Raw genomic sequence first — 12,871 nt, 5'->3', positions numbered from 1 at the left:
ATATCTATTCATTATATGAGGGCATATGATCCTCACAAAGCAATAAGCAAAACGGATTATGCCTGAGCTTTTCATTATTATTATTATTAGAATTTGGTTTTGGGTTTTTTTGTTTTTTGTTTTGTTTTGTTTTTTACCTAATGTGGTTGTTTTGCTGTCTATCCCATTTGAGCATAGGATAAACGATTTCAGAAAAATGCCTGAGAGGAACCCTAAAACTTGATATCCTTCAATTCCTTGTATCAATGAGTAAATTGAGAATTTAATTGAGTAAAATCCCACAATTGTCAGCTTTACAAGGCTGGGCTTCTTGGAGCAGCTCTCAGAATATACTTTGAGATCCACCAATCCAGCCAAATCCTCTCATTTATTTTCTGCAAAATTACTAAGGATCACAAATATCTTTGGCTTTCCCCAAGGTCACACAGTTAATTATTGACATAGAAAGAACCCTCCCAAAGAATCATAGTGATTTCCCACGTTACACATCAGGATGCATGTCAGGGAGAAAGGAGGGTCCGTGTGTGGCATCAGCCTGAGCTAGGTTCTCTATTGTTAAGAGTCTGTTTTTTGGCTTGTGTCACTCTTTTTTTTTTTTTTCTTTTGCTCATTGGTTTTGTTTCTTAAATTCCACATATGAGCAAGATCACATGGTACTCATCTTTCTCTGACTGACTTATTTCACTAGGTATGTCTGGTCGAGTCCAAATCCAAGACTGCAGAGCTTTCTAATCCTCCTATATGCAGAAGAATAGAAGCTTAGAACTTATTTCAAAAGCTGTTTCTGCTAGTAATTTAAAGACACATCTTTTTCTCCTACACACAGACCACCACAGACCTGTCACCTCTAGACGCCAACCGTCCTAGACCTTGTGGGCCTGAAGCCCAGGTGTGACTTTCTCAAAGCTGACCTGTAAGAAAGGGCCGGATCTGGCTCCTCGACTCTCCTCCCACCCAGAAATGGTTAATTGCCAGCTCCAGGCTTCCTCCAGCCCAGCCCTAATTGGCCCGATCTCAAGCGGCTGGCCGTGCTGGAGCTGCAGCAGCTCCAAGCCAGGCTGGAGCTGCACAGAGCAGCAGGGGCATTCTTCCAAGGTAATGATTAAGCCAAGTGTCTGGCAAGGGCACAGGCAGCAAAGCCGGGAAGGTGAGCCCTATTCACACCTCAGCCAGGCTGAGGTGGCCAGGACTGGTTTGGAAGGCAGGGCCCCAGGGCACGGGGGTCCAGAGCCGACAGCCACAGCCTCCCTCTGCACACGGGCATCCAGGAGTATCTCAGGCTGAAGCCTCCACTGCCTGCCCCACTGGGACCCTGCCCTCAACCCTGGCACCATGAAGCTGCAGATGTTCTGGACTGGTCTGGAATACACCTGCCGGCTCCTGGGCATCACCACTGCTGCAGGTAAGACCCGCCTCCCAGCTGCCATCCCCTATGCCTGGGCACTGTCACCCAGGCTGCTTGAGGGGTGGGAGCCAGCCGGCTGGGACAGATGGACACCTCTGGCCACATCTGCCCTCACTTTTGTTCCCAGTGCCTCCAGAAACACTACTCTGCAGGGCAGCAGCAGGTGCAGTGGGGTGAGCCTGGGTGATGGAAGCACTCTCCACTTGGCAAGCCAGCACCCATGTGACCTTGGGAGCCTCAGTGTCCTAATCTGGAAAATGAGTTGAGAAGATCTGCACTACCTCCTTGAGGGCTCTTATGAGGTGGATATAGGAGCTGAAGGTGGAGGTATAAAAGGCCAAGACAAATGTGAGAATCAGTCACCTCACTGTATAGTTTTGAAGATGGTCAACAGAGATCATCATGTTTTATACAGACCACAGCTCCATTTTATGGAAAGAGAATTCTCAGTACTTAGGACAGGCCAAGCTCTAGCACTGGCCATGGAGATCCTGAGCTTCCCTTGGCCCACGTCCACCTCATTAACAGAAAGTCCTGTAGAAACCCAGACCCCCTCTCTGTGGCCTGACTGCAAGAACACACTGGGTTTGGAGTAGAAACGGTTCCCTCTGCTGGGCTTCTCTCCCTCATCCAGCCTGAGGCTGCTCAACTCCCAGAGATGAACCAGAGCAACCACAATCCTGAGTTATGCCTGCTTACTTCCCCAGCCCAGACCCTTACCTTTAGCCCCCCAGGACCCCACATGGCCAGGGTCTGCATGCAGGAAGTGAGAAGACAGCATTCTGAGCTCTTAGCTCTGGGCCCCATGTCCCTTGGGAACATGGAAGAGACACACATTGCTCACCAAGTCCATCCTCACCATTGGACAAAATCTAATATCAGTCTTGGCAAATGGGAAATGTCCCCCAGCTCAGACTCCAGTCAGGCTGGTTCCTGCCCCCACCCTGTCATTTGCTGATGTGTGACTTTGGGACAGCTGAGCCACCCAGACCCTCTGTGATGCCACTCTCTGATCTGGACCTGCTGACCAGGTGTTTTGGAGGATCAAGGATGCACAAACTGAGCAGAGCTCAATGGAATTAGGAGAAGCCTGTGTGACCTGGTTCAGAGCTTGGTGGGGAGGCTGGCCAGTGGGCTCTTCTAGTGTCTAGGTCCTCAGCACAAAAACTTAGCTGTTGGAGAAGATCTAATGCCACCCCTCCTGTTACAAGATGGAACACTTGGGCCCAAATACAGTCAATAACCTTGTCCAAGGTCACACTGCAGATCAGAGGGACAGCTGATCTGGAGCCCAGGTGCCTCAATTTTTTAAAGGGCCAGGACTCTGGCCAAAGAACGCCCTGCTTCCCAGACTAGGAAACCCCACCCAGTGGACACCAGGAAGGGTCTGGAATTTCTCTGCTGAGGGCTCTGAGTAAATGGGCTTGTGGGGGAGCCCATTCCAGCCTCTGCCAGAACCATCTTATCACCTACATGTAAGGGAATGCCTGCCAAGACCCACAACTTCTCATCTGAGGATAAGAAGGTAAACCTAAATAGGGTTTCTGTGTCTGGGGTTCAAGTCCTATTGTACCCCTGTTGATCTGAGCACACCCAGCTCTCCTATAGGCCTTGGCTTCCAGAGAGGTAAAATGCACCCTTTTCAGCTATCAGGTATCTTGGTAATAATTTCCCTTGCTACATTCTGCTCAGAGCTGAGGACTGCCTCCTGTCAGAAAGCTGTTTTTAAGATACATGTGTTTTTCTAATAGCCTAGCAAAAGACAGTTTAAAAGTTTGATTTATCTTCAGACACACACACACACACACACACACACACACACACACACAATTCCTCTTAACCACAACTCTTATCTCTGTGCAGAGGGCTGCCGTTAATGCTGAAGATGGGCCTTCTGCTTGGTTTTGATATAGGATCCAGGCTAAAAATAGGGCATCAGTTGCCTTTTAATGGCCAGGCTTTCCAATAATCTTGTTTGAGCTTTCTAGAGTGCTGGGAGCAAGTGGGAAGCTAGAGAGAGGGGCTTTGATACTCATGGGCAAATCTCAAGTTTCTTCCAGCATCACTAAATTCCTGGACTGTTTCCAGCGGGTAAGATTTGCAAATTCCTTATTCCCTTAAGCCTCTTGTTGTTGAAATCTCTGTTGAAAATCTGGGCCTCATTTATAGTGGCATTGCTACTAGAAAGGAAGTAAGACTTGAGACAGAGGCTGTCATTTTGCAGAAACCCCAGGAGACCTAAGGTAGCCCCTGGTCCTTCTATGAGAAGAAGTATTAGATTCTCCAGAAGCTAGGAAAAGTATGTGGCCCAAGGTTACCCAGAGTGTCACATGCAGGAACCAAGCAGCTGCTAATCCAGCAGCTTCTTCTCTGGATCCCTTTCCCCTCTGTGGATGGAATCTAGGACTGTTACAGATCCCAAGGGTATCAAACCCTAGAAGACTCCACCAGGATGGCAAGGCCCAGTGGTGATGGCCTGGCTGGATGAGTTCATCTCTTCTTCTCCTCCCAGCCACTCTGGATGAAGCTTCATCAGGATGTCCAGTTGTCCCATGGGCCATTGCTGCCCCAGCCCCATGCCCAGCCCCATACCAACAGTGGGCACAGAGCATTGCCACTGCTAAACAGAGGAAGACAGGCCACAAACAGATAGCACCCACTGAAGCACTGAAAGTGTTTCTAAAATTAGAAAATTGTCTCCCATTAGACCTTTTTTGTGACTTTGAGCCAGTTATAAGATTTCCAGGTCATGACAGAGCTTCTCCCCAACATTTGTCTTACACTTGGCTAGCTTCACTCATTTGTATTACCTCTCTGGTATGGAAGACTCTGTGTGTGTGTGTGTGTGTGTGTGTGTGTGTGTGTGTTAATGCACACATGTGTGACCACTAGTGTCTCTCCGGCTGAGATGTGGCTCCAGGAATCACCCAAAGAGACAAACACAACTGGGGAACTACAAACAGATTGTGAGTGCTCCACACCTCCCTGTGCCAGACTCCCACTTGTCCAACCTTCAAAGCAGGTTCTCACTCTGTCCACATAAAGGCAAGGCCATGACATCCTGAGTTAGAGACTCGGGCCTCAAAGGATGCTCAGCCCTGTGATGTATTTTCACTACAAATCAACCATCAGAGAAGGGAACCTGGGAAGTGGGTTTTAACTGAGATGGGAGCACAGAGGTATGGGGTACCCTTTCTCTGTCCCACAGGACTAGTCCCCATCCCTGTTCTTAGAAAGCAGAATTGGCTTCCCTTTGAACTTCCACAATCCTCTTAATCCCTGAGGGACAATCTCCATGAAGTAGCTCGCCACTCCTCAGCCCCAGTCCCAAGTCTGTGGGGAAGAGAATGGAAAGAACCCACTGTGTCAGCCCTTTGTTGAGACTCTTGCAACTTTCTCAGAGCCAGGGTACTCAAGACTGAGGTTCTTACTGCCAGCACTTGAGGGATTTCTTCACTCTTCCAACTCTACTCCGGGGTAATAACTGATAACGACTATTATTTGAGTATTCACTGTGAGTCAAGCTCTGACTGCATGTTTCAAATGTAGTATTTCCTTTTACCCTCATAACTACCCTTTGAATCATCATCATGCTCATTGTCACCCCCACTGTATGTGAGGGGAATCTGAGGCTTGGTAAGGTGAAACATCTTGCTCGGGGTCTCACAACAACCAGGAACAAAATGGCAAGACTAACTGATAAGGATCTATTCCTGAGATCTTACTCTTAATCAATGTGTCCTCCACCTAAATCAGGCTAAAGGATATGTCTTTCTATGTCTTGGCAACCCCAAGATACAAGATACAAAACACACAAAGGGTACCAAGGAGGCTTGTCTGAGACCATACCAAACACAGGCTCAAGCAGGTAGGGTCATGGTGAGGTTGGGCACAGTTACACTGAAGGATAGTAAGCATGATCAAATACTTCCTAAATCTAAAGACACTGATATTTGATCCATATGCTCATTTTCTCTCTCTGAATAATTGCTGTGCATACTTTGACTGGCACTACCGTAACCATCCAGCCAAATCCTCTCCTGGACCTCATCAGAGGACAGACAAATCTGTTCACATTTCCAGAGGGAACTATCACATCAGGATCTTCTATTTGTGGGTCCAGAGATGCATAACTGAGAACAACAGTAAGATAAAGTAATAATCTGGCTAAAACCCTACCAGTGTCTATGAGGGCCAAATGCTGATCTTGGTACTATTTTACAAGTGAGAAAACTAAAGATCAGAATGTTCAAGTAGCTTGACACAGGTCGCACAGCCAGTAGACAGCAGATCTGGTGTTGGAGGTCCAGTCTGCCCACTCACAGGGCAGTGATGCAGGGGCACATCCGGGGACTGTCAGCATACTGCTCCTAGAGAAGGGCACTACACAGCCAACAGGGAAATGGGCTGTGGAGACAAAGTCATTTTGAACGAGCCCCATTTGCCAGGCTAACGTGCTCTTTCTCACAAATCAACTATTTTAGAGCAACCTGGAATCACTTAGGGGTTTTGTTTTGTTCCAGGTTTTTGACCCATTAACTTCTTTTCTACATAAAGGACAGAACCACATTCCCAACAGCCCCACTCCTTGCCAACACTCAGTTTGAAATGGAGATTTGCCTTATTAATATAGCCTAAGACAAAAGAAACATTTAAAACCAGATGTTCTCATTATTTTTTAAAGAGTACAGCAAATGCATAGTTTGACCTTAGCCCTATCAAAGCCTTAAACAAAAAAAACCCTAATGCTTCTGAGGCAACCACTTTTGGCCTTCTATGCTAACTTCCATCCTTCTTAAATGTATCCCCGTGATGATCTCCTGCCATCTAAGGAAACTTCAATGTACTTCAACGTGTCCATCAGTGGATTTATTACCCAAGCAAGACCATTGTTTTCAGATCCTCCAAATGGATGTTGACTGTTTTTCTTTTCCAGTCTGATTGTCTCAATGAGTAAATGAAATATCTCTACCTCTCTTCCACTGTCTTACCACTGGTTTTGTTCAAACATTTTTTTCTTTACTTCCTTGTGCCTATGTCTTTCTTAGATTTAGAACAAGGAAACTACATTTAGGACTCATTTATTCAACAAACATTTGCTGAGTTCCCATTTTGTGTAATGTAGACACATAGATTAGGATAGTGTGACCCCTACCCTTGAGAAGCACATGATATGACCAAGAAGACAAGCTCCAAAAATACATCCCAGCACAAAGCACTGCAGTTCAGAGTTTGGAGGAGTGAATTTGTGTCCTACTAATTGTGAGATGTGTGACCTTAGGCATGTGACCTAACCAGTTTAAACATCAGTTTTTTCACCTATGAAATGGGGATAATGAGTGTATCTACCTTCTGGGGTTGTGAGAATTCAACGAAACAATGACTCAAGCAGCAAACTGCCTGGCACATAGATTCTCAGTCAGTGCTGGTTAATTTTTAGAGGAAATATGTAGAACACAGGGACTATGTAGCATGAGTGATGAGCTCTTCCAGAAGAAAGACCAGAGGAAAGGAACAAAGCAGGCTATGACCCTTGAAGCTGCAAAGTGAGGAAGGAGTTAGAATGTGAAGTCTTTTGCTGAGTAACATTTTTCTTCACATTTCAAGGTTGGGTCATTATCAGCCCTCAGGAAATTGATTACTTCTATACTACATACAGTAACCAAATCAGAAGGAAGATGGTAGCTTCATTTTTTTATGGCCAGACAATTCTCTTAAAATTGTCCTTAGTTCTAAACAACCAAAGAGGGCTATTATCCAAAAGGAATGTCCTTAGATATAAGTGGCAGATGCTGAAGTGAGAGAGCCTTCTGTGGGCTCCACCTGAACCTTCCTAGATTGCAGATACCAGGTGAAGATCTGATGAAGACACATGGCTCATGCGGCATAGAAGGAGAGTAACTGGAGGCATAGTCATTGTTTCTGGCACCGGGAAATCTGTCATGTGGAAGAATGATCAGATGCATTATTTTTGAATGAGAAAGAATAAGAAGCAAATACCTTGGGCTAATACTCTGACCTGAAATTAAGACCTAGAAGAAATTTTCCCCGTAGGTCCTTGCCAGAAAGATGCTATTCTGTGTTACAGGCAATATCCTTAATAGTATCAGTGAACCCTGCAGGGCTGTAAAAATCTCATCATCAAAAAGTAGCATATCAGCATACTATTTATTCTACACAAACTTTCCTGAAGTCTGAAAAGGAAAGAATACTTTTCAACTCATTCTATAGGACTAACATTACTCTAATACCAAAACCAGACAAAAGCATCATAAAGAAACTACAGACATATATCCCCCAAAACACAGTAGTAAAAATCCAAACAATGTTTTAGCAAATCAAAAAATATACATATGTTAAGTGGATAGTATATCATAAACAAGTGACATTTATCCAGAAATTAAAGTTGCTTTATTTTTTAAAAATATTATTTATTTATTTATTCATGAGAGACACAGAGAGAAAGGCAGAGACATAGGCAGAGGGAGAAGTAGGCTCCATGCAGGGAGCCCAATGTGGGACTCGATCCCCAGACCCCGGGATAATGCCCTGAGCCAAAGGCAGACGCTCACCCATTGAGCCACCCGGTCATCCCATTAAAGTTGCTTTAATATTTGAAAATCAATATAACTCACCATGTTAACAAACTAAAAAAGAAAAGCTTTTTATACTTTATATATTTATTTATATTATTATCAGAATAGACACAGAGAAGGTATTTTACAAAATTCAGCATTGTTTCCTGACAAAAATCATCATCAAACTGGGAATAGAAGAAAACTTTCTCAACTTAGAAATGGCATTAAAAAAAAAAAAAAAACTACAAGTACTTACAAGTAAAAGATCAAATGTTCTTCCCCTGAATTAGTAATAAGACAAGGATGTTCACTCTTGCCACTTCTAGCAAACTCTGTATTAAAGATTCTAGCCAGCAAAATAAGGCAAGAAAAAGAAATAAAATGCATACAGACCAGCAAGGAAGAAGCAAAACTTGTTATTCACAGAAAACATGATCATCTATGGAAAATCTGATGGAATCTACCAGAAAAGCTACTAGATCCAATAAAGGGTTTAGTAAGGTTGCAGAAGACAAAATCAATACACAACAGCCAATCATATTTCTATATACTAGCAACAAAAAATTAGAAAATGAAAACTTTTAAATACAATTTACAATAGAATCAAAAATATAAAGTACTTGGGGATAAATATGACCCCAAATGTGTAAATAAAGTTTCCTGTACACTGGAAACTAAAAAATCGCTGAGAGGTAGTTTTTACTAAAATAAATGGCCTAAAAAAATGGAGAAATATACCCTGCTCATGGGTCAGAAGACTCAACATTGTTAAGAGGTCAATTCCTCCCAAAACTGCTGTATGGTTTAAATGCAAACCCAATCAAAATCCCAATAGAGTCTTTTCTAGTGCTCGCTTCGGCAGCACATATACCAATAGAGTCTTTTCTAAAACTTGAAGGTCTTTCTAAAATTCACATAGAAATGCAAAGTTCCTAATACAACTAAAACAATTTTGCAATCAAAGAGCAAAGTTAAGACATTAACACTACCTGATATCACTTACTAGAAGTCTACAAAATCAAGGCAATACAGTATTGTAACAAAGAAAGACGAATAAATTAATGGAACAGAATAGAGTACAAAAATAAACCTATACATATATAAACAACAGACTTTTGACAAAAATATGGAGACAATTTAGTGTAGAAAGGATAACTTTTTCAACAAATGGTACTGAACAATATCCATTTACCAAAAAAAAGTCTATTTATACCTTATACCATACACAAAGAAAGACTAAAATGGATTCTAGACCTAAATGTGAAACCTAAAACTAGAAAATGTTTATTTTTCTAAAGCTTTTAGTTTATCTATCTATCTATCTATCTATCTATCTATCTATCTATCTATTTGAGAGAGAGAGAGACAGAGGGCAGAGGGAGGAGCAGAGGGAGGGCGACAAACAGACTCTGTGATAAGCCTGGAGCCGAACTTGGGGCTCAATCCCATGGCCCCGAGAGCATGACTTGAGCCTAAATCAAGAGTTGCACATTTACCCAACTGAGCCACCCAGGAGCCCCTAAAACTACAAAATTTTAGATAATAAACCCTAAGTAATGAGTTAGGCAGCTATTTCCTATTTATAATATCAAAAGTTCAATCCACAAAACAACAAATTGATAAATTGCATGCCATCAAAATTTAAAACTTCCCGTTTTGAAATACAACGTTAAAGAGAATGAAAAAACAAGTTAACAAAGTGATATGATGGCAAATAAGCCCATGAAAAGATGTTCCACATCATTAGTCATCAAGGAAATGCAAATCAAAAGTAAAATGAGCTACGACTACATAGTACTAGAATGGCTTAAAATAAAGAAACTTACCATATCAAGTGCTGAATGTTGGCAAGGATGTGGAACTCTCATATACTACTGATGGTAATGTAAACTGGTGCACTCACTTTGGGAATGATTTTGGCAGTTTCTTAAAAAATTAGACATATACCGGGGCACCTGGGTGGCTCAGTGGTTGAGCATCTGTCTTTGGCTCAAGTCATGATCCCGGGGTCCTGGGATTGAGTCCCACATCAGGCTCCCCACAGAGAGTCTGCTTCTCTCCCTGACTATGTCTCTGCCTCTCTCCATGTGTCTCTCATGAATAAATAAAATCTAAAAAAAAAAAAATTAGACATATACCTACCATATAATCCAATCATTCCCTTCCAGCTATTTATATGATCTAATCATTCTGCTCCTAGCTATTTATACCCAAGAGAAAAGAAAGCAAAGTCCAACAAAAGTTGTACATGAAAGTTCATAGCATCTTTATTTGTAATAGCCAGAAGCTAGAGAAAATTCAAATGCCCGCCAACAGGTGAGTTATAAAATAACTAAGGCATTCCATACTACTTACAATAGAAAGGCATCGCTACTGATACATGTACCACATGGATAAACCTCAATATAATCATACTGATTGAAAGTAGATAGGAAAAAAAAAAAAGAGTACATACTCTATGACTCCATTTTTGTAAACGTCTAGAAAATGCAAACTAATCTCTAGTGACCAAAAGCAGATGGGTGGTTGTCTGGGGGTGGATAGAAGCATGAGAAGGTATTATTATAAGGATACAAGGGCCATTCTGCTTTCTGATGTCCCTCCATGTTTGGCTCAGGTAGAGGTGCATGATAATGGCAGGTGCAGGAGAGAGCAGGCCCAGTTCATGAACCCATTTCACATTTTTGCTTGCACGGTGCCTGATCATATCCTCTTCCCAAAGCAAGTCAACATTGCTAAGCTCAGATTCAAGGGATGGGGAAACAGGCTTCACTTTAGTGAGGGGGACTGCAAACATAACAAAGAGTGTGGACATAGAGAGAGGCATTATTACAATCTACCACAAGGCCTCCTTCAAGTCCAAACAAAATAAATCTCCTCGCTGGTCAACTTTGGTCTATAGCTCATGTTTGGAGAATCAAGTTTAGAGAATCCAAACTGGTGCACTCTCTTGCCTCCAGGAAATTCTCCCTACACAAGCTTGTGAGAGGTGCTGGGGTACTGAGTGCCACACTATACTCTAAAATATCTTCTACTTGAATACCTAGTATTTTCTACTATAAAATCATGGCATTTTCTCACAGTGCCTCTGAACCCTGGCTCATACGCATCAGCTAGACCTTTCTGCCATGCTTAGACTCTGTCACAGCTTCTCCCGAGTTAAGAAGCCTACAACTACTACTTTATTATCTCAATGGGTTCTTAGCCACTGGTTCCAACATCTTCATGTTCTTAGAAATGGCGCAAACCTAGCTTTTACCTCTATAAGCAGCCTTGACTCTTTCAGAACCTAAACTATCCCCAGCCATTGTCATCAGCTGGTATATCCTTACCTGAAATGTCCTTAAAGACCCCAAGACCTGTAGAAGACACACTATACTTGAGGATGAAGAGGAGCAATGATTATAATAACAGGATGAGTTATGAGGCTGCCCTCAACAGCAGTGAATATGACATTCTCACCCTTCCCCCAGGCATCCAGAGCCAACATCACTGCCTGGTATGAAAAGCGGGAACTGTGACCTCTAGTGACCTCTGTTGCCCGCAGAGCAGTGCACTAAATGTAAGACGGACATTAAAACTCAACCTAGTGATGAAATAAGAACCAACCATGAGGCCAGTCACGGGACGAAAGCAGCAAAGGACCGGAGGCCACCAGGATAGCCTCTTGGCAGTCAGCACCATGACAGGCCACATCCTCATGAGCACACCAGCCTAAGCCCTTGGCATCCCTAGCAGCTTGCACAGAGGACATGACACAAGAGATGTTGAAGTGGATGGGGCTTTGGACTCTTGACATCCCAATCAGGCCTGCAGAAGGGACCTAAGACAGGAAATCAATGAACAACATCAGTGTATAAAGAAGAACCCTTTAACCATAATAAAAATGCGCATTAATGGAGGAAAGGATGAGAATAAACCCTCTCCTCCCCCTTGAGAATGCTTGCCTCTCTCAAGCAGGAACAACCTTCCTTTCCTGATAATTCTATTATCAGGAAATAATAGAATTTAGATAATAGAATAGATAATTCTCATCATCTACATTTGCACAATACTCTATCATTTACTAAGACTGAATGTTCACAGCCATTTACGCATGCTTTTATTATCCCCATTTTCTGGAAGAGGAAGCAGATGAGACAGTTATGATTTGCTTGAGGAACCAGGACTCGGCTTTCCTGATCAAGCTGTGATCTCTCTCTGCTACAGCACAGCACCCTTGAAGCTTCCACCCACATTCTGAGACCAGAGCTTCAGGATGCCCAGGAGGATGCACGGAAGGTGGTGCACCATGGGGTCTTGGTCCAGAATCTCTGCTCCCTGCTAACCTGAACTAGAACAAGCCACTCAGGAAGGTTATTCAGAAGAAAGCCCTGGCCCCTAGGAGAAGAAAATGTTGTGCCTCGACCCAGACAAGAGGGATAGAGAGTAGAGGGAAGGGGACAAAAGGAGGAGGCCAGGCTTATGCACAAATGTTTGTGGAGGAAGAGCTGGCTTTGACTGGCACCAAGTAAGAAGCCTACCAGGGGGCTGTGCAGGAGGAGTGAGACAGAAGAGCAGGGCAGATGGCACCACAGTGGGCTCATAACGTGGTTCTGGGATGAGGAATAACAGGACCCCAAGAGACAGATAATAAGGACAGATGGAAGGAGTCAATGGGCCACTTAATGGTGGTATAAAAGCAGCTACCTTGCAACTCTACCCAGGACCCCTCCCACCTGCAGTGCAATCAAACAAACAAAAACAAAAAACAAAACAAAACAAACAACAACAACAAAAAAAAAAAACAGGGCAGCCCGGGTGGTTCAGTTAAAAGTTTAGTGCCGCCTTCGGCCCAGGGCATGATCCTGGAGACCCAAGATCGAGTCCCACGTCGTGCTCCCTGCAT

General features: G+C 43.4%; 1 protein-coding gene across 1 annotated transcript in view; it reads left to right on the top strand.

The window, feature by feature from the left end:
• The first annotated feature begins 1,063 nt into the window (after positions 1-1,063).
• Positions 1,064-12,871, top strand: part of TMEM72 (transmembrane protein 72) — a 30,701-nt gene continuing 18,893 nt past the window's right edge. Inside the window, exon 1 of the mRNA XM_038578101.1 lies at positions 1,064-1,402. Coding sequence (XP_038434029.1) covers positions 1,333-1,402 — 70 coding nt within the window. The 5' untranslated portion in view covers positions 1,064-1,332. The remainder of the gene's footprint in view (positions 1,403-12,871) is intronic.

The sequence above is a fragment of the Canis lupus genome, chromosome 28, assembly GCF_011100685.1.
Source record: "Canis lupus familiaris isolate Mischka breed German Shepherd chromosome 28, alternate assembly UU_Cfam_GSD_1.0, whole genome shotgun sequence".
In the NCBI taxonomy this organism is placed as follows: domain Eukaryota; kingdom Metazoa; phylum Chordata; class Mammalia; order Carnivora; family Canidae; genus Canis; species Canis lupus.
This window is presented reverse-complemented; position numbering and strand designations above follow the sequence as displayed.